Source organism: Kogia breviceps, chromosome 9 (genome assembly GCF_026419965.1).
Source record: "Kogia breviceps isolate mKogBre1 chromosome 9, mKogBre1 haplotype 1, whole genome shotgun sequence".
Lineage (NCBI taxonomy): Eukaryota > Metazoa > Chordata > Mammalia > Artiodactyla > Physeteridae > Kogia > Kogia breviceps.
In genome coordinates this window covers 19,379,651-19,401,983 of record NC_081318.1, presented here as the reverse complement: position 1 = coordinate 19,401,983, position 22,333 = coordinate 19,379,651, and the positions used below count along the sequence as shown (strand labels likewise).

The following is a 22,333-nucleotide window of genomic DNA, read 5'->3' as shown; positions in this document are numbered from 1 at the left end:
ATCTATTCTTTTTCAAATCCCATTCCCATTTAGATTATTACAGACTATTGAGCAGAGTTCCCTGTGCTATACAGTAGGTCCTTGTTGGTTATCTGTTTTAAATATAGCAGTGTGTACATGTCAGTCCCAAACTTCCAATCATTTTTCCTCATCTTTCCTTTTTCCTTTGTTACTAAAGTAAAAAATCATAAAACACTGTATGGGCCTCAAAAGAATAGACATGTAGAACCGACCTGTAGTAACAGTAAAAGAAGAAGCAAAGAAGGGCTATTCGAATTTTTTACTTAAAAGGAGAAACAGAAAAAAAAATCAGCTTATATCAGTGTTTTAGGTATTAATACAGGCAGATTATTCCAAGTTCCCTCCCTGAAGGTCCCAACCCTTGTTTTTCTACCTTCATGTTCCTGGACCTCCAAGGAGTCCTCACCAGTAGACTGGGTTTAGAGGGGCCCTTATATCCTTTACTGGCAAGTCTGGAGAAAGGGGGAAAAGTATAGAGTTCTGCTTCTTGCTGCTGGGACTGTATTAGAAAATGTTATTTTTGGCCTCAGTTGGACCATTAAATGTGTTTCCTCCGGAAACATTGTCTACATGAGGATTTTATCCATAGAATGTTGTTTTTCTTAAGCTTCACATACATTTTTGGTCAAAGAGGCTTTGTGTGCCTTGACTTGGATAACCAACCGTGGTATTTAGTGTTGATTACATGGAAAGTGCATTTTACGTGTCAAACCACTGTAAAATCAGAGTTTAACTGCTCCCTATTTTAAAAATTTCCTCTATCACCCATCATCTACATCATTTGATTCAACCTATGAATTTCTTGGGACCATAAAATGATATTAAGCACATTGTAGTATATACAGTTGGGAAAAAATTGTTTGAATACTGAGCCTACCATGTGTGGGACCTTGAGCAAGACACATCCCCCTAAGCCCCTCACAAGTCTCCATTTCCTCATCTGTGTTACATGGTAATATTACAGGGATATTATTAGGATTAAGTGAATACAAACACCAGTTTCCTAGTCAATGTTTAATAAATATCAGTCCCCTTCCCCCCTCGTAACCTTCTTCTTACTCCCTGTGTAATACTTTACACCTGTCTTAATTATACAACATTAGGCTATCCAGGAATAAAATATAATTGAGCATTGAAATATAGGCATGCCATTTACATATAGTGGGAATAACTAATTTGTTTCTATTTGGAAGATTGTCTGCTACAAATAACATCTTAATCAATATACTTTTTGAGCACTTTATTGAAACATGGATTCCTCAGTGAGCAAACTCTATGCAAAATACAACTGCTTGGTCCTGTGTGATTTGTACTTAGAATTCGATTGGTCTAAAAGAGATATTCTTTATCATTTTCTGTTTGTTCATTTGCTTATTCATGTATTTTTAAATTAAAAAAAAATTTTTTTAAACATCTTTATTGGAGTACAGTTGCTTTACAATGGTGTGTTAGTTTCTGCTGTATAACACAGTGAATCAGCTATACATATATATATGTCCCCAAATCTCTTCCCTCTTGCGTCTCCCTACTACCCTCCGCATCCCACCCCTCTAGGTGGTCACAAAGCACCGAGCTGATCTCCCTGTGCTATGCGGCTGCTTCCCACTAGCTATCTATTTTACATTTGGTAGTATGTATAAGTCCATGCCACTCTCTCACTTCGTCCCAACTTCATGTATTTTTTTAAGAAGTATAGTTGATTTACAATATTGTGTTAGTTGCAGGCATATAGCAAAGTGATTCAGTTATATACATATGTATGTATTCAGATTATTTTCCATTATAGATTATTATAATATATTGAATATAGTTCCCTGTGCTATCCATGTTTATTCATATATTTATTTAATAAACATTTGCCAAGTGCTTATGATGTGTCAGAAATTATTCTAGGCACAAGAGTTACATCTATGAACAACAGTATGTGAAAAGTATTGTTGATAATAATTATACACTAGGTAAGAGTTGAGTCCAAAAGATGATCCTTTCCTCAAAGGGGCTTGTTACCTGGATTTTCTTCCCAGATCCAATAGCAGTAAAATATCATCACCAATCCTGATTTGCTTGACTTGTCTGTAATAGTAAGTCATTTGAGGGTAAGAATAAGTATTTTGTCTTCTTCTTTTAAAAAAAAAATTATTTATTTTTATTTATTTATTTTTAGTTGCATTGGGTCTTTGTTGCTGTGCACGGGCTTTCTCTAGTTGCAGCGAGCAGGGGCTACTACTCTTCATTGCAGTGTGCAGACTTCTCATTGCAGTGGCTTCTCTTGTTGCGGAGCACAGGCTCTAGGTGCGAGGGCTTCAGTAGTTGTGGCTCGTGGGCTTTAGAGCTCAGGCTCAGTAGTTGTGGCACATGGGCTTAGTTGCTCAGTGGCATGTGGGATCCTTCCGGACTAGGGTTCGAACCCGCGTCCCCTGCATTGGCAGGCGGATTCTTAACCACTGTGCCACCAAGGAAGTCCTATATGCATTTTCATAATCCTTAGAAAGTATTTGTGAAGCAGAATATTTTCTATAGAAAAGTTCACCTTCCAGCCATAAAAACGAATGAAATAATGCCATTTGCAGCAACCTGGATGGACCTAGAGATTATCATACTAAGTGAAGTAAGTCAGACAATGACAAATATCATATAATATCACTTATATGTAGAATCTAAAAAAATTATGCAAATGAACTTATTTACAAAACAGAAATAGACTCACCAACAGAGAAAACAACCTTATGGTTACCGAAGGGGATAGCGGGGGCGAGGGGCAAGGGCATAAATTAGGAGTTTGGGATTAACAGATACACATTACTATGTATAAAATAGGTAAACAGCAAGTACCTACTGTATTGCACAAGGGACTATACTCAGCTTGTAATAACCTATAATAGAAAAGAATCTGAATAAGAATATATATACATATATATATATATAACTGAATCACTTTGTTGTACACTTCAAACTAACACAACATTGTAAATTATTTATACTTTAATCAATAAAAAAAGTTCACCTTCACTGTGGTTCTTTTTTATGTGGAAAACCGTAATTCAAAGAGTCGTGTACCGCAGTGTTCATTGCAGCACTATTTACAATAGCCAGGACATGGAAGCAACCTAAGTGTCCATCGACAGACGAATGGATAAAGAAGATGTGGCACATATATACAATGGAATATTACTCAGCCATAAAAAGAAATGAAATTGGACTTCCCTGGTGGCACAGATGTTAAGAATCTTCCTGCCAATGCAGGGGACATGGGTTCAAGCCCTGGTCTGGGAAGATCCCGCATGCCGTAGAACACCTAAGCCCATGTTCCGCAACTACTGAGCCTGTGCTCTAGAGCCGGCGAGCCACAACTACTGAAGCCCGTGCACCTAGAGCCCATGCTCCACAACAAGAGAAGCCACTGCAATGAGAAGCCCACGCACCACAACAAAGAGTAGCCCCCACTCTCCGCAACTAGAGAAAGCCCGCGCACAGCAACAAAGACCCAATGCAACCAAAAATAAATAAATAAATAAAATTGATTCTTTAAAAAAAAAAAAAAAGAAATGAAATTGAGTTATTTGTAATGAGGTGGATGGACCTAGAGACTGTCATACAGAGTGAAGTAAGTCAGAAAGAGAAAAACAAATACCATATGCTAACAAATATACATGGAATCTAAAAAAAAAAAAAGGTTCTAAAGAACCTAGGGGCAGGACAGGAATAAAGACACAGTTGTAGAGAATGGGCTTGAGGATATGGGGAGGGGTACGGGTGAGCTGGGACGAAGTGAGAGAGTGGCATGAACATATATACACTACCAAATGTAAAATAGATAGCTGGTGGGAAGCAGCCACGTAGCACAGGGAGATCAGCTCGGTGCTTTGTGACCACCTAGAGGGGTGGGACAGGGAGAGTGGGAGGGAGAGGCAAGAGGGAGGGGATATGGGGATATATGTATATGTATAGCTGCTTCACTTTGTTACACAGCAGAAACTAACACACCATTGTAAAGCAATTATACTCCAATAAAGATGTTTAAAAAAAAAGTTCCCCTTCACTGTGGTTCTTTTTTATGTGGAAAGGCCAACTTTACATCCAGAACACATTAAAAATGTCAGATGAAGCATACTGCTTTCTGTGGTTCAACAAAAGTGGCCATCAAATTCTATACTATTTTCATCTAAGCTCTTGGCACAGAGCATGTGTAATTTTAACATCTATACATTTAATATTGATTATTTTTAACTGAAAAATTAAGAGAAAGACTAATTTCCCGCTGTCAGGCTCTAAGTATTCTCAGCAATTTTTAAAAATTTCACTGCAATTCTGTTGACCCTAAAATAAGACAAAAGTGTTTTAATTGGTCTCACTAATGATATTGACTAGTACGATGTTGCCTAAAGTAGCAAGGATAACATTTTTTGAATTTGAACCTTTTGTTTTTTCAGTTTATGTTCCAATGATGTGTGTGTGTGTGTGTGTGTGTGTGTGTGTGTGTGTGTGTGTGTGTGTGATCATTTAGATCCTTAACTGCTTGGTAATTCTAAAGGGAAAAAAGTAGACAGTCATTTATTTGAGATGTACCATGTGTCAAATTCTGTACTGAATTCCCTGGAGTTTGTTATCTTACCTAAACATCACCACAAGTCTCTGAAAGAGTTTACTGCAATTTGTGTTTTATAAATGGGAAAGTTGCGACTCAGAGAATTTAAATATTTTTATCATACTTACACTACTAAGAAGTAGAGATCTGGGGTCTGACACAAATCTTTTTCATTCTTCCCACTGTATGGTATGTAGTCCTCTCAGGGAGAACATTCCTTTCCATTTCTTTCTGAGACTTTGGGTTTTTTTGTGTGTTTTATTAACATGACTGTTCATTATAAACTACATCAAATTCTAGCTGGGAAGAATCAAGGAATATATAAGTTTAGGAGCTAATGACTTATAAGTAAATAAATTCTAAAAGAAGGGTCTAGCCTGCACGCACTAAGATGCTGTCACCCCCACGTCACTGAGTGGCCCTGGTGCCTTTTGCCAGTGAGCTGAGGGAGCCCGTCAGTCATTGTCTGCCTTGTTAGGACCAGGAAATACGACTGGGGCATTTTGTCCCCTCGTTTCTGCACAATATATATTCTACTTGTAATATGGCTGTCAGTTCCCCTTTCTTTCCAGCCATCCATCATCATTCAGCATTTTCTCCGGCGCCTGTCACCTGGCCTGGGGCAGCAGAGATTAGACGGAGCATAATGAATGAAGGGGAGGGAGATGCACCTGCCCATCCCCTGCTCTTCTCAGGATTGAGCAACATGTTCCCTGAGAACATTCATGACGGCAGCTCCCAGATCACTTGATTAACGGAAGGCATGTGAGGAGGGGGGCGAGTTTTGTTTCTCATGCAGAATATTGAAAAGCTAGAATAAACCTCAGAGGATGGAGACTCGCAGACCATACAGTCTTTGGCCATGACCTTTACTTGTGGTCCTGACAGCTTTATTTTCAAGACGATTTTCACTGGGTTGGTGCTGTTCATTAGTAATTTAGTAAGCTAGACTTGGACTTGTAGTCTGTGAAGAGGAAATCACATCCAATGCAGTGTTGATGGCACTTGGTAATGGGCTTGGAAAAGCATACAAGGTTCCTGTAGATGGAATTTTGGTTGCAGGTTGAGGTAGGGAGGGGAATTTTTCTTTCTATTCTTTTTTTTTTTTTTTTAATAAGTCTGCCCAATCTTTACTTTTTAATTAGTTTAACCCTACTGTGTGAATCGGTAATAGCCTTTGTGTAGCCAACACAGATTTAGAGCAAATGAAACTATTAGTTTCTAGCTTGATGCGTTGTCACCATGCCTTTATTTTCACAGCCCCATCTTCCTCCCACTGACATTTCTAGTGGCTGCTGTGCCTTCTTTTTGGTATCGCATCTTTATTTTTTGTTATCTGTGTTCCCCATATGATTGCCATCAACAAACGATGAAGCAGATCTACTAGCTGGAAGCCTTTAGGGATACAGAGAGCATTGCTGACATTTGTTAGGTTCTTGGCAGTTCACCAAGGACTTGCACATATAGTTTCTCATCTAATTCTAATAACATTCTACCGAGTTAGGTCATCGTTTCTGTTCTTCCTTCCTTCATTCACCAAATATATATTTTTTATAAGTACTTTCTGGGATGTTACATTCCAAGTGGAGGAAAGGTTACATAAGAACTAGAAAACAAGTGACAGTAACAGAAGAGACCTATGTTAAGGTTATGTGGTTTATCTTATAAAGTCACTGTTAATGGAGTTTTGGACATTGGGAGAGGGGCACTTGACAGTTTAGGTCTAGACCTGGGCCCTAAAGGAATGGTAGGAGGGGAGAGGTCTCCCCAGATAGAGCCCAGCGTGGACCAAGGCATTGAGGTGGTCGTGCATACAGTGTGTTCAGTGTGCATGAAGATGCTAGTTTGGAGCTGGGGTTAATCAGGCCTGTATTTAATTACTGAGTATCTAAAATCAGAAAACTTCAGAATTTTTGGAAACCATTAGAGATCATGCAGTCCAACTCATATTTGTCCTTTAAAGATATGCTCAGATTGAGTGGATTAGTGCAGTATTTTTTGTGTGTAGATTTATTTATTTTGTAGGAAGTCATTTATGTTGTTCTTAGAGTGCAGAATATAACCTGATTTCTTTGACACATGTGCACATTTCCTTGGTGATTCAATTCTGACTCAATTTTACGATCTTAGAAAGAGAAGTGTTAGTAAAGAAGATATTTTTATCCTTTATTTTTTGTTTGTTTGTAACCATACCATGTGACCTTTTGAGGAAGATTTTTATTAAAGGAGTAGCGCCTGTTGTAGTGTTGATGCTCGCCTTTTGCTTTTTTTTTTTTTTTTCAGTACGTGGGCCTCTCACCGTTGTGGCCTCTCCCGTTGCGGAGCACAGGCTCCGGACGCTCAGGCTCAGCGGTTGTGGCTCACGGGCCCAGCCGCTCCGCGGCATGTGGGATCCTCCGGGACCAGGGCACAAACCCATGTCCGCTGCATCGGCAGGCGGACTCTCAACCACTGCGCCTCCAGGGAAGCCCTTGCTTTTCTTTTAACTGAGCAAAATCACTGATTTAGCAGAACACTGGTATCTCCAATGCAAATATAATAATACAAGCGGATTTTTTTTTCCAAATGAGAACAGACAGCTCATGATTTTGAATCTAGAGTTGTACATGCCATTACAGTTTCTGTTTTTCTTAAGAAAAACCATCCTTTGATTAGTTGGTGGAAACGACTGATCCACATGGGATTTGTCTAGACTCTGTTGCCTCTGGGAAGTCTTGATCCAGGCTACGGATTTCTAAAGCTTCACATGTTTTTATCAGTCAATTTCCAAGATGCCTCAGAGACCATTAAGGCAGATAATATATCAGGTGAGATTTATGTTTGGTATCCTGCAGAGAACTATAATTAAAAAGAAACTTCAATTTAGCAAAAATAAGCGCAGTATTGTAAGTGTAGATTGTTAGGGTTTTGAGAAAGTCTATTAAATAGCATCTACCTTTCCTGACACTCTTATGAAATAATATAAGTAAGTAAATGGAAGATGAATTACCACTTTTATGTTGATATAAGCTAGACTGAAAGATGTAGCCTAGTTAAGAGAGCCAAATGAGTTTGCTGACTGAACATCAAAAGTAGACAAATTTACTTACTTATAGAAGGTGCTGGACCACTTTATCCTTCTCTGACAAGGTAGGACCTTCATTGCTAAACTTAGTGAGACAACGCTGACTTTGTACAGGCATTTTGGTTTCTAAAGTGGAATAAGGGGGTTGCTGAGCTCTGCATGCCCAGATTTTTCTTCTCAATTTTACCAAAGGAGTTAGTTCACTTCCCTTGAGTGGGTAAAAGATGGACAGAGGCCAGGGATTACGTTAATTGAGCTTCATCCTAATGCATAGAAACGTGAAGGGGGGGGGTGGGGGAACACTTCTCCCAACATCCCAGGATGTACATTTGTCACCTTCTAAACTCTGAAATTAGGTTGTATCTTAAATCAGTGACATCTTAATGGCTATCGAACGGAAGATAGTCATAATGAGGTGTCTTTGCCGCAGTACGTGTGAGCTGAGTGGTTATTCTCCACATCACGACCCTTCAGTATTTCAAGTAGTGAACCTCTTAAGGACCATTTGACAAAAGAGTATTAATCTTGGTTGCTGTAAGAACACCTTCTCTTTAAACCTTCTAATAGTATCAAGAACGTGTCAACGTTAAGCCTTGCAGAATGGGTATCAGCAGCTTGGAGTAAAATACTGGATGTACTCTTTCAAGAAATCCACTTAGTGAAACTGTTTAGAAAACAAAGATAGTGACAGCTCTGAGCCATTCAGAAGAGCTGGACTCTGAATATTAAATAGTTTCAAGAATACCTTAACCAACTCACTTTTCTTAGGTTTCCTTATTATATGTGTATGAGAGATTTTGGCTAAATATCTTTTTATCTTAAAAACCTTAATAAATCCTTGAATTTACTTATTTATGAATTATTTAACCTAGTTCTGTGTATTTAAACTGTAAATAACTTTTCAATAAGAGAAAAAAAAAGAAGATTCCAAATAATAAGGAAGCATTGTATACTTTAGTTAGCGGGATTTTTTTTTTTCTCAGTGTTACTTACAACAATAGTGTGTCTTACAATTAGTGAGGTCTTAGATTTGATGAAATTATGCTTGGTTAGGTTCATACGGGCCTCCGCTCCAACGTTTCGAGCCCTAGGCAAGCCCGAATGGCACTTCTTCCTTCCCCTGAAGTTTTCATGTGCCATACTGTACAAGGTTGACAGTGGTGATTAGAGATCAAAATTTTAACCTTAACTGGGTTGTATCCTGGCTTTGTTTCTTTAAATATACAGTTATTCTTAACTGTGCTTCCATGTTCTCACTCCAGAGTGAAAATGAGAATCCATTGCTTATTTAATGAGGAAGACTGGATCAAGTCATGCCAAGGAAAATAATTTTGTAAATATTATTAAAGGCAGCTGTTTTCAAAGATGATCTTCCTTGTGATGGTGTAACATACATCTGATAGGCTTATTTCTTTGTAAAAGTTCTGATAAGCTAATCTCTTTTATTTTTTTTTTTCTGAAAGGGGGTCCTGATGACAACTTAATTGAAGGTGGAGGAACAAAATTTGTCTGCAAACCTGGAGCCAGAAATATTACTGTCATATTCCATCCATTATTAAGGTAAGTCAAATCCTATGTACTTACTGAAGATCAATATTTTCATTATTTATGCTAACGTACTGAATGCCAGTAGGTCAGTCAGCATTGAGACAAGTCATAAAAAGAACTTTTTCCATTTTATAGGACCTCACGATCAAAGTTCGTCAATAGAAAATTAATGTCAACCCTACTAGGTAGCTACTTGGTCTCAGGAGTAATTCTTCATAAATACATTTATTTGATTTTCTTTCTTAACTACTCCCTGTCCCTGTCCTGTTCCTTGTCACTATCCCTTAACTATTTCAGGGGTTGGAAAACTATGGGCCACAGGAGAAATCTAGCCTGTCCCTTGTTTTTGTAAATACATTTTTATTGCCAGAGTCAGGCTCATCCATTTATGTATTGCCCGTACCAGTTTGGGGGGGCTCTAGTTGCAGAGTTGAATATTTGCAGCAGAATCCATATGCCTCACACAGCCTAAAGTATTTACTTACTGGCCCTTTACAGGAAAAAATAGCAGCACCATGATCTGTCTGTTTTAAACTAATGACTCGGATATCCTTTGAGAACTGGCAGGTCTCTGAACAAATATGATTTACAAAAACTGAAAGGCATTATATCAATCAAATATGTGGTTTTATATATTGAAGGATAAAACTTGTTAGTGATTAGAATGAAATCTATTAAAATGCTCAGTTTGTTGTGATACTGTGATTTCAGAAAATAAGAGTCTGTGATACTTCCATTTAAAAACCTTCTAAGCCCTAAATACCTTTAAAAAGGTACTTTTCGGGGGGGAGAGGGAAGGGGTGTGGTTATTCAGTGGATCTAAAGTTTCAGTTTTATAAGATGCGAAAGTCCTACAGATGTTACACAATAATGTGCATATAGTTCACACTTCTGTACTGTACACCTGAAAAAGGTTAAGAAATGGTAAATTACATGTTGTGTGTGTTGTTTTTTTTTAAAATTTATTTATTTATGGCTGCGTTGGGTCTTTGTTGCTGCGCACTGGATTTCTCTAGTTGCGACGAGCGGGGGCTACTCTTAGTTGCGGTGCACGGGCTTCTCATTGTGGTGGCTTCTCTTGTCGCGGAGCATGGACTCTAGGCTCATGAGCTCAGTAGTTGTGGCTCGTGGGCTCTAGAGCACATGCTCAGTAGTTGTGGTGCACAGTCTCAGCTGCTCCACAGCATGTGGGATCCTCCCCGACCAGGGCTCGAACCCATGTCGCCTGCATTGACAGGTGGATTCTTAATCACTGGCACCACAAGGGAAGCCCCAATTACATGTTATGTGTTTTTGAGTACAACAAAAAAGGGTACTTTGGGGACACAGATATACAATATAATATTAATTTTATGTTTTCTCTATAATGAGCCAGTGTTTAGTTTTGCTGTATATTCATACAATGGACCAGAAACTCTTGAGCTCACTAAAAGTTAGGTACCTCAGATCATCACCTTAACTCTCTCAGGTAACTCGTGTAATATTTGAGGCCTTTGGTATAACAGTTAAACAAATGCTACTGAACTGGCCAGAGATAATACTGTATATACTTTTCCAAAACAGAAACGGTTTATTGCTGGAATTATCCTACCTTCTCATTAACCAACACTTACTAAATTGACATCATTAGAGCTAGCTTAATTCAAATCTCTTATTTAGGTAACCAGTTTAAACAATTATACTGGAGTGTTTTACCCAATTAATTTTAAATGTGAAAACACAAATGTATAAGTTGAACTACAAAAATACCTGACTTTCACACAAAAATAAGAGGTTTTTGAAGAAACATCACTAACCTTAAAAAGAAAAGTTTTAGCAGCAAGTAAATTCATGTGAGTTAAGAATCATGAAATTAAGAGAATTAAAACTATTCCTCTGTAAATTTAGTTGATTTATATGTATATATCAATGTATATATATAAATCAATGAATTTACATAAATAATTCATTATATATATGTATATATATGAATATATAATAAGTAAATTACAACATTTAGAATTTCTAAATTAACAGCTATCATATATATCAACTGACTTCGGTAATTACTTTGGTACTTACTCTCTTTTCCACTTACAACTGATTTCTACGTAGTGTTGCTAATCGTTAGGAAAATGGAAAGATAGCTTAATCATTATAGGCATCTTCTAACCTAGATTTAATGCCATAATTTACTGCCAAGTTATGCGATGTCTTCAATAAATGGAATCCTTATGTATACATTTGTTTTTAACTCTGGAAGAAATCCTCTGGAAGTTTCTTTAGCAGTGTTGTCAAGAGATTTTTTTCCCATAAACTTATTTTATCTTTTTAAACGTGAAGTTAAGAGAATGGAAAAAATACATACTTATTTCACACTTAATAAAATGCATTTCTGGTAAAATACTGATAGAGTTTAATGTATTCTTGACAATTCTTTTTTACTATTATATTTGTGCTGCTTCACTAGACAGTTGTTTTAAGGCTTGATAATACTCCTACTAGTTTTACTCACTAGTTTGGTCTCTACTTTCATCCAATATTTTAATTTATTATTAATGAGAACTGGAGAAAGTTTTGTGGCATAATGTAAATAGTCGAGAAAGTCACAAGACTATTATGTGGTCTACAAGGTGAATTAATTCCTTCCTAAGCAGGTGATCATTATAGACTTTAAATTAGCCTTTGGGTCAGATTTTAACCTTACTTCTCAGACCCATTATAGAGCCTCAGCTGAATGCTCATAATGGGATTATGGAACTTCAGATGACTAAGATCTTTCAGTGTTGTTAGGTTTTTTTTTTTAGTTTTTACACTTCAGCATTGGCTGATTATTGCATTTATTGTTTCTTCTAAAGATTAAAAGTTTATGAGAGTTCCCTGGTGGCCTAGTGGTTAGGATTCTGGGCTTTCACTGCGATGGCCCAGATTCAATCCCTGGTCGGGGAACTAAGATCCCGCAAACCACACAGCACAGCCCCAAAATTGAATAAATAAACAAACAAACAAATAAATAAAGTTTAGAAGTTTAGTTTTGATAATGAGAAGAATCAGCATTCATTATACTATTTCATTTTTACAGTTATCATAAAATACTTCTCATTTCTCCTATAGTCATTCATTTATTCATAATCAACACTTTTTTGAAGTATTTATTAAATGCTTATGATGTGTTCTTTTCTCTGAATTAGATGTGGATTCTTGTTTAGAAATGGTCACTTTTATTTTTATGAGATTCTTTAAATAAAATATGTACAGAGATCATTTTCTATCCTTCGGAGTGCCCCTTGCTTATTTATTTTTTTTCCATGCTAGTTCAAAGTCAATGTGATTTAGCATTTTATTATTTCAAAGACAGTATAACATAGTGGGAGAGATAGTGTAGAAGAATTGAAAGACGGAGAAAAAACACAAATTTTGAAATTAAAACTGGAAACCACAACAAGTTATCTAGGTTCAAATCTAGGTTCCTTTACCTCAGTTTGACTCACAGGTTATTTGCTGGACTCTGATTCTATGCCAGGTCCTGCAAAACCAAATAATAGTAATAATAATAAGATCAAACCCTTGCCTAAAGGTACTCACTTCGTAGCTGTGTGAGTGGCAAAAATTAAGAAGCTTGAAAACACCAATTATTGGAGAGGATGTGGATCAATGGGATCTCTTATACACTGTGTAAATTGGTACAGCTTCTCTTGAAACCAGTTTGACATTATTGAGCGATTACATATCCTGTTACCCAGTTTGCCTCCTAATGTGTTTCTACTTGTATGGAGTGACTCACATTATTTTTCCATCCCAATTTTTTTTTTCTCTAATTGATTATAATAATCTTTATTTATAACTTACATCATATTCAAAGAGTACGTTTGGAAGGGGCTTATCACAAGTTGGCTTTTATCACAAGCCAACACCTATTTAAATAGTATGTCATTGTTTTCTTACACTATCTCTTGGTAAACTCAAGTGTTTTTTACTGGAAGGGAGAAACCCTCAAGTGTGTGGGTCCTTCATTTTTCATTGTTGCTCTTCCCCTTTGTGTAGCAACTCTTGTACTGTCTTCCTGAAACTTTTCATATGGGTTTTCTACACTTCATTTATTTAAAATATTCTTTTCATAATTTTTATTCAACTGGCAGTCAGTCCTTCTTTGCAGCCTAAAGGTTTTCAGTATTGGAAACTGAATCATCCTGCTAAGAAGACCACATAGCAGATTCCCATTATGCTGGTTTATATATTCTTAGCAGTTGTTTATACTGTCCTCCTATAAAATCATTGTACAAGGTCCCAGATCTGGTAACCTTGCAAACTTACTCTTGTACTTTTCTCACAACCACTGCAGTCTCAACACTAAGAAACCATACCAGGTTCTGGAGGCAAATATACCGACTTCCAATTGGTTCACTACCCATTAACTCTGCTGGCTCCTTGACTTGTTTATTTAATGCTTTTCTTTACTATTTTCTCTTTCTAGTTAAGAAACCAGCAGTTTGCCTTTTAGAGAGTGAAGTTTTAGAAAGGTGAGGTACAGTAATCTTTATCTTGCTTGCTTTACTCAGCCTAACAAGACATTGTGTGCAATTAAATCCTTAATGTAAGCTTTTAATGATAAGAGGTCATCTAATCAATTTTTCTGCCTGTGGGTCTAAAATGAACAAAAGCTTATTGAAATAAAAAGATTTCTAGCCATACCTAGGTAGATTCTGAAATACTTTGACTGATATATAGACCTAGAAAATGGTAGGACTAATACCTGCTCCCCTACCCCCTGCTCCCACTGACATATTTGGTATTTTTTAGTTTCTCTGGAAACATTTAAGAGGAGTGGATGGATTCACTGTAATAAATGGGTTATTTTAAAGGCCTTGAATTGGGGGAACAGAAAGAAGATTAATTTAACATTAATGTTGAAATTTTAATGTCATATTTCCTTTCTTTTGTCTAGGTCTGATGTGCATTTAGATTTTTTTTTCCAAAATTTCTATTTTTGAATAATTACATCATGGTTATTATTAACCATGATCTAAATGTAAATAAACTTTTACCAATAAAGTGTGCATTTTATTGCGGTATCAACCACAGTTTGATATAGAGTGATATTTTTTAGTTACAATTAATATATAATCTAGCCATTTCAGGAACTTTGAAATTACTTTGTGGCTGCTATATTTGGGGATTTTGTGGGGAGGGAAGGGAGTGAGAATTTATTTTTCCCTATGTTTTTTTATTTCTTATTATTCTTTATTCTCTAAAAACCTAAAAATATTATTTGCGCCTTAGGTTTGTTAATACAGTTCTTTCATATAGCAAAAAATAGGTGAAAACAGAATTATTACCTTAAAAATCTAAATGATTGCAGCATCTAACTGAAGTGTTTAGAAAACAGTCTAAAGCTTTACCTCTCTCTCTCTTTTTATGGTATGCATTTATTATTGCATGCATTCTGGAACAATTAGGCACATTAGTGGGGACTGTTACTAATGTGTTGCTAATGAAAACAAAGTCATGTATTTGACTGTTATACTCACCATCTCATATCTGCAGGCTTTGAGTGTTAAAGGTGAAGTCATCAAAGAAAGGTGGTAGGATTTAATGCAGCCCATCAGGGTTTGGGAAACAAAAATTCCAAGTGTTTAGAGCCAGGACAAGTCAGAAGTGAGAACACAGGAGTCCAAAGAAGTCTTCTCACTGTGTCCTCACATAGTCTCTTCCCCTTCTAACAAGGACACTAGCCCTATTGGATTAGGGTCTCACCATCATGATCTCATTGAACCTTAATTATCTGTTGCAGAGAATGTACATTAAATTTTGCAATTAGAATGAATTTGGGGAGTTAATTTATTAAATGATTTATTTAATCATTCTTTTAACACTGGAGTCATTGTTTGAATGGAAAGGAGTTATGTATATTGCGTGATAGAGAAGATAGACCTTTGAAAGTGGGCGGAGTAGGGGATCCAAGTGATCTACCACTTTTTCGTTTTTGATGTTGGCCAAATCACTGTGTGTCTTAGTTTTCTGTAGCTATAAAATAGAGAAGTTGGTTGGTCTGGATTTGGTTTTCTGTTTTTAAAGTTTTGTGATTTTGTGATGGGGAGATGCTTTTATAATATTTAGGGACTCCAAAGGCCTGACATTTAAAATTTGAAAAGTCCAAATGACAGTGCATTGTTTCTTTTGCTTATTTGCTTCAACCAGCTTTTAAAAGGCGTTTGGCTCTTTAGAATAATGAACACTTTGCATTTATGAAGTACTTTCTTATGAGATAATTGAAAGAACAGATGCTTGCAGTCTTGTGGTGACTCGGCAGCGGTAGGAGGCTGGAGACATGGTGGATGGTGATGGTATTTAAAGTTGCAAAAATGTCACTGATGCTTCCTCTGTTGAACACGACTGGAATATTCAGTATCCAGGCTGTGAGCATTTTTCACTATTTATTTTCACCCACGCTTCATTAAATCAGGCAGCAGTGAAACACTTCCTGGGTAGAACCAAAAGCCTTTATTGGTCAGTAAGGAGTAGGCTGGCATCTAGGTCAGTTAGGGGTATGAAACTTCCCTGGTCACATGGGCTTTGGTGATAGACAGTATCTCTCTACTTGTCTGTGTGCCTTTCTTCGGGCAAACAGCAGCAGGAACAACAAGTACTTGTAATCATACCGTCTAATCATATTTGTCCATAATTATGGAGAAGAGTACCTTCTAAAAGTTAATCTTGTCAGCTGTAGAAGCTGCCAGTTAGCAGCAGTATAGGGAACTGTTTAAAAGCCTGAGAGAATGGCTGTAGGTAAAAACTAGTTTCTAAGACTTCATCTTACTGTAGCTTGGACACTCAGGAAGCCCTGTTGTTAAGGATGAAGCCATTAACGCTCCTCTGTTTGGTATAGTGAAAGTCCTCTGTCCCTCCTAACAATTACATCTCCTGAAATGGAAAATAAATCTCTGACGTATAGCCAAATTTGACAGTATTATCCAAAGATACTGAGCAAATGTTGCTATGCCATTCATGTCTATCAACATGTTATGAAGGACTTATCCTGTGTGACACTCCAGATACATGAGAGTTTTTCAGTAGTTGCAGCTGAGCTATAGATTGTTGTTTTCTCTTAAGGACGTAGTATGGTTTGATGGGCTGCTTTGCAGAAGGCCTGTGGTTTGTTTTGTTTTGTTTTTTGTAATAAAATTTGCCAACCAATCTGTTTTTTATAGAAAATAATTCAGGAATAATTACTTAACAACTATGAATTATACACGTTATTAGTCTAAACATGCTCTAGCACAAAAGGTCTTTTCAACTTTTTCTGGTACTAACTTGCTTATAAGTGAATTACTTTGGTAAGACTGTTTTCAGTCTTCAGAACTCCGTGTCTGCTTTCCTATAATATCCTGGATTTCTGCCCTTTGTGATCTTTCCTTTCTCAAATCTTTTCCTAACACTGCTTCCACAGTAAACGGAGTGGTGGTTCAGATTTATCTTCTGTATGAATGGGGTACACAGTAGATATTTGTTTAAAGAATTAATAGGTAACTTACAGAAGTGCTTAGCAAATATTTGTTGATTTGAAGTGAATTTATCAGACATGAATTAAAATATAAAGGGAAATTTTTTTTAGTAATGATATTGAAATAGATCAATCTTTCTTTTGTACCTAAAAATGGTATACATTATTTTTTATCATTGATTACCTCTGTTGTAACTATAAAGTGTTTGTTAAAGGACAAAATATAGAAATGTTGAGGTGAATTTAGAAATTTGGGTTTTTTTATAGAATTAATCCTAAACTACAACTCTTTTAACTTAGCCTCATATTTTGTTTTTATTGATAGCAGTTATATAGTAGAAACAGATATTTTTCCTTTCACCTTTTGTAAGCTTATGGTTGCATAAAATAGCTTTTGCCTTATTATTCTTCCATGAATTATAGACGCCCTTTTCAAGATTATGAAACCTTTTCTAATAGAAGAAACCTTGCTTTAAAAGCTTTCTTATGTAGCTTCTTCTGTTTCTGTTAGATTTTTTTAAAACTTTATTTACAAGGGTACCATAGCCCCTGGATTCTTTCTTGATATTAGAAAGTTAGATAGATCGATAGACAGGTAGACAGATCAATAGATAGGTAATAGGTAGATAGATCGATAGGTAGATAGCGTGCATGTGTGTGTGTTTGATTATTGGAGTTAGCGTGAATGTCATAGAGTGAAGTAATTTTGTATTTCTTTTCCCACTATTTTTTCTCCTTGAGAAATGCACAAAAGTTGGCCCACCCATGTCAGTTTGATGTGTGCGTTGGCATTTGGCAGACTATTATTCTGAGTGATCACAGGTATGTGATATTTTTAGACCGATACATGTTTGTTCTTAACGAGCTAAAGCTTATATAGACATTTTGAAAGATGCTGGTGATTAGACAGTCTAGCAGATAACATTGTAGGTCATACATTATTCACGCATGGGAGGAAATTTTGCTGTCCTATTGCATTTTTATGAAACACAATGGTTTTTGCCTTGTCCTCAGAATTATGAAAAATATTGCTATCTTTTCAGACTGTTTGACCTGTGAAGGCCGGTGAAACACTTGAGTTCGGAGGTATATTTAGATTTCAAACCCCACATTTGAGTCACTGCTTTGGAATCTGTATAATAAATGTTAAATGCTTTTAGTCTTCAAACTAAGTAACGTTTGGAGATGATAAATTTTTTTCTAAGCTTTCTCTTACTTTTGTATTTTCCAAATATATTGTGTGATATATGCCTGAACACTGATCGCAACTAAGTGGCAATTTTATATTAATGGAGTAAATGGGAGAGTCAGTCACGGTTCCAGCCAACATATCAATGCACATTTCAGCAACAATGTCAAGAGAGATAAGACAAGCCAGTCTAGTTAGCAGAAAAGTGTAGGCTGGTCCCTATGAGAAACAGTAGGAAGAACTGAAAATCTTAGTCAAGAACAGAGGATTTGATATCTAATTTCAAATATATGTGCCACTTAAAAGAAATAAAGCGGTTTTGTTTTTTGTTGTTTTCTAAATCTGGATTAGAACTAGTTGGTTGGTTGGATGGGAGAGAGATTTGGCTCTACATAATGAAAATTTTCTAATGAATAAGGCAATTCAAAAATAGGGAAGTTTTCCTTGGAAGACAGTATCGTTCCTAGAGATGCTTAATCAAAAGATGCAGTTAACAAGATGCTGAATTGTAAGGTCAACATTCTTTAAGTATATGATTGGAATTCTTTATAATATACTGTGCAGCTTCAGAACTCTGGATGGAAGTGTTTCTTCCAATGCTGCTCATTTGGGTTCCTTTTTTTATGTTTCAGTTTAGTGCTCAGGTCAAGGCATTACAGTTGACCAAGGCTGTGTCATTACAGCTTTGACTTTCTTCTTTCCGACACAGAGTAAGAGAGACACTCAGACCTTGACTGTACATAGAGCCATTATTAGAGAAACTGTGCCCCTCTCTACAATGGAGTTCCTTCTACTGTCTGTCTTTTTTTCTTCTCTGCTCCTGTTTTTGCATTTTCCTTTTTTTCTTTTCCTTGTGCCAGTAACTGGTACATGTGATTATAAGTTAACCCTCACAGTGACTCTTAAGGCAAAAAGAAGGCATGCTTACTTCTGCTGTAAAGCTAATATGGGACTAAAACTATATTTTCAGGTAAACCTAAGATCATCATGACTGCTGCCATGATTTTGACCTAGATTTAAGCTGATATTCTAGTTGCAAATTTTCTTTTCATTATCAATTAAATTTTCTAATGATCAATTAAAGTTATTGGAAGCATACATATGAAAGACTGTAGAGGAGATTCTTTTCAGAGCAAAATGTTTACATAATTTGTGTGTTGCTTTTTATGTATTCTGAACATGTATTTGTCTTGGACTGCAGTAGCCAAAATATGCTTATTCAGCATTCAATGAAATATGTTTCCGTCCAGCTGGAGGCCCATTTACATCTGATTTTGAAACCTAAATTGATAATGTAATTTGGTATCAAAAATAACATAGGAATACCAAGAGGAAAAATGTGGTCTCTCCCTTTAATAACTTATATTCCTTCTGGGTGTTGGCTATACACTGTTTCTCTGTATCATTTGGAAGATTAATTTACCCTTCCCTTTGCTGCTCAGAAAACACCCCCTCCCCGCATCCATTTTGTTCTCTTATTTCTGCTTTGCATACTTCGTTATAGGGCTCTTGCTTGGTCATTATCAACTTTCTTACATTCAGTAATTGTCATTTGAACATTTAATTATTAATACTGCCTACTATTTTTTTTAAACACGTCGTACAGCAAGTGAAATATTTTCTATTTCATGGTCAAGAAACCCTTTTAATTTTCCTTTTGTAGTTAAAAACAAACAAACAAAAAGAAACCTCAAACTAAGCACAGTATTTTTTTGAGACTTTGTTATTTAATAAGTGAGAAAGGAGTGTTCTTTGATTCAAGCAAGAGAAGCAAGAACAACCAGATTTAAAGAATTGAGGTAGAAGTACCATAAGAGAAGGTTTAATTTTTAATTACCTTAATTTAATGTTTTGGTAAGAGCATTGGTTTTGAACTTGGAAATGCTGGGTTTGTCCTTTCTTTTCTTTTGCAATTGAAATAGATACTGGAGTTTTTGATGTCCTCGAGTGAGTAGTTTTCAGTACTTCTGGAAGAATTTTAATTACTTAGTGATTATTATTATTAAACTCATTGAGCTTTCTTTAAAGCCTATTCCTGTAAGCTACCACCTTGTAAATAGGTAAGAAAGTATTTGACACATAGCAAGAAGAAAAAAGTGTAATGCCAGAAAGTTTCTAGGATATTGCTCCTTAGTGAAAGAATATTGAAGTATTTTACTTAATTGGGCTCTATGAATTCAAAATCTGTAAATATTTTGAAAGCTAATCTTTTTTTTTTTTTTCTTTTTCATTCTTATTGGGATATGACATATTGGGTTGGCTGAAAAGTTCGTTCAGGTTTTTCTGAACATCTTACTGAAAAACCAGAACGAACTTTTCGGCCAACCTAATACAGTAATGTGTTCAAATCCTTACATATATATTTTCATATATTTGTATGCATTTTTACATATGTGTCCCAAAATGTAACCATGACCCAGGTCAATATATGAAACACTGATATAGATCATTTTCGGTGCCCCAGAAGATTTCCTCCTATTGACAGTTGGTAGCCATCCCTCATAGGTAGTCATTGTTCTTATTTCTTTGGTTGTAGATAGATGGGTTTTGCCTGTGCTTGAATTTCATCTGAACGGAATACTACAATAAGTCCTCTTTGGTGCCTGGCTTCTTTGGTGTAACATTATGTCTGTGTCAGTTACCATGTTTTTGGAAGTAGTAGCAGCAGTTGGTTTCTTTATGTCAATCAGTGGATCAGTATACCACTGAAATTTGCAGTTATAAAAACATAATATTTAATTATCGTTTTGGAGTAAATGAGAACTTTTTAGGATTTTATGGTCTGAAGACCTGCTTACAATTTATTAAACTCCTTCAAAACAACTTTTCAAGAAATCTTTTGCTTTCCTATCCTGTGGGACCAAGGAGCCATCCACGCAAGTAAGAGATTGTGGGGACAGCTGGGGCGTGGTCTAGCTAGGTGGGCTAGGTGGTGAGCCAGGGTGCCCAGAAGCCAGACTACTTAGATAATGAATATGTACTGTGTCCTTGGAAGTAAAAGCCTGGGAAGATAAAATTAATTGACTCTGTATTTCCCAGACTTTGAGATTTAGGAATCAGTCAGTGAAAAAATAATTGGAACCAACATAATTTGCCAGTTTTAATAAAGAACAAGAATTTCAACACTAAGAAAAGTACAATGTTTTATAACCCAGAATTAGGAATTATCTTTCTCAGGGAAAGATAGTTGGCAACTTAAGTCAACATTCTTAGGCAAATATTAATACGTAGGAATATCACAGCAATCAATGAGCAGGCCGAGGCCTAGCTGAGAGGCTCTACCATAATTGTAGTGAGGAGGTAAATCATGTGGTTCTGGTCCATAACGGACAGTCAGGAAAAACGTTTTGAGCAAATGAGTCATTGGTAAGTGGGTAGGCAGGTTTTAAAAGCACAAAATAAACTTGATGGATATTAAGTATTCTTTTAGTAGGTCTTAGAGTCTTGCATTTTACTTCTTGCTTATTAAAAGATATGTGTTTTTAACCTCTTTATACTATCTTGAGCTTATTGGTAATTACCATTATTCATTGCATTCACTTTAGCTACTCGGTTCTTAGAATATAGTATATTCTGTCCAGTCACGTTTGTCATAGCCACTTTGTCTTCTGAGTTTTAATCCATCTGCAGCCTCTCCTGTGGCCACGAGAACTCCCTGTCAGCAGAGATGCCCGCCACCCATGGGCAGCTCTCTTGCTGTGCCCAGTGTGCTTGAGGTGCTGGCATCAGCAAAGCCATCAATATCTCGTTTGCATATTTTATTTATTTTCTAAATGTCAGAGTGGAAATAAGAATAGCAAAGAAAATCGTATGAAAAGAGGCTACTAAATCGATTCTTTAAAGTGAAATTAGAAATGCTGAGCGGGTTTGATAGAGGTGCATCAATGCTCAGAAATGCATCTGAGTGAATCTACACTTCTTTCTTATTTTGAAGCTTTCAAGAAAATTGAAATGAGGATTTCACTGAAGAATAAAAAGGACCCAACTTCCTTCTCTGAAAGTTGGAAGGCCTATTCTTTATAAGCCTTAATTCATTACCTTTTCTCTTCTACATATTTTTGATTGATGTGTTGATTTTTCAAGATGCAACTCCGACATTCAGTAGGAGTTGAATATACTTAAAATAAACTGAAATGTCATGGAGAATTCTTCAATTTAATCATATTTTTCTGTTAATTACTTTTTATTCATTTACTCCCTTTTTTCAGCAAATATTTATTGAGCGATTAATGTGTGCCAGACATTGCCCTTGCCTTTGTTCCTTATTAAAGCATTGTAGTAATTTGAGAGTAGAAGAAGATCCATGACAAAGAAGTCCATATCCCACCAGTGCTAAATTTCCTTAATTTTTCCTATTTACTCTTAGGCATTTATTTGTTGTAGAGGTACATCTCTTTGTGGCCTTTCCTTTTTCAGAGGCAGTTTGTCCTCTAGTCTTAGTCCCAT

The 22,333-nt window shown here is 36.2% G+C and overlaps 1 protein-coding gene across 1 annotated transcript in view; it reads left to right on the top strand.

Annotated features, from left to right (window-relative positions):
* Positions 1–22,333, top strand: part of EXOC4 (exocyst complex component 4) — an 826,096-nt gene that overhangs the window by 365,075 nt on the left and 438,688 nt on the right. Inside the window, exon 10 of the mRNA XM_059074406.2 lies at positions 9,134–9,230. Within this exon, the coding sequence (XP_058930389.1) occupies positions 9,134–9,230 (97 nt within the window). The remainder of the gene's footprint in view (positions 1–9,133; positions 9,231–22,333) is intronic.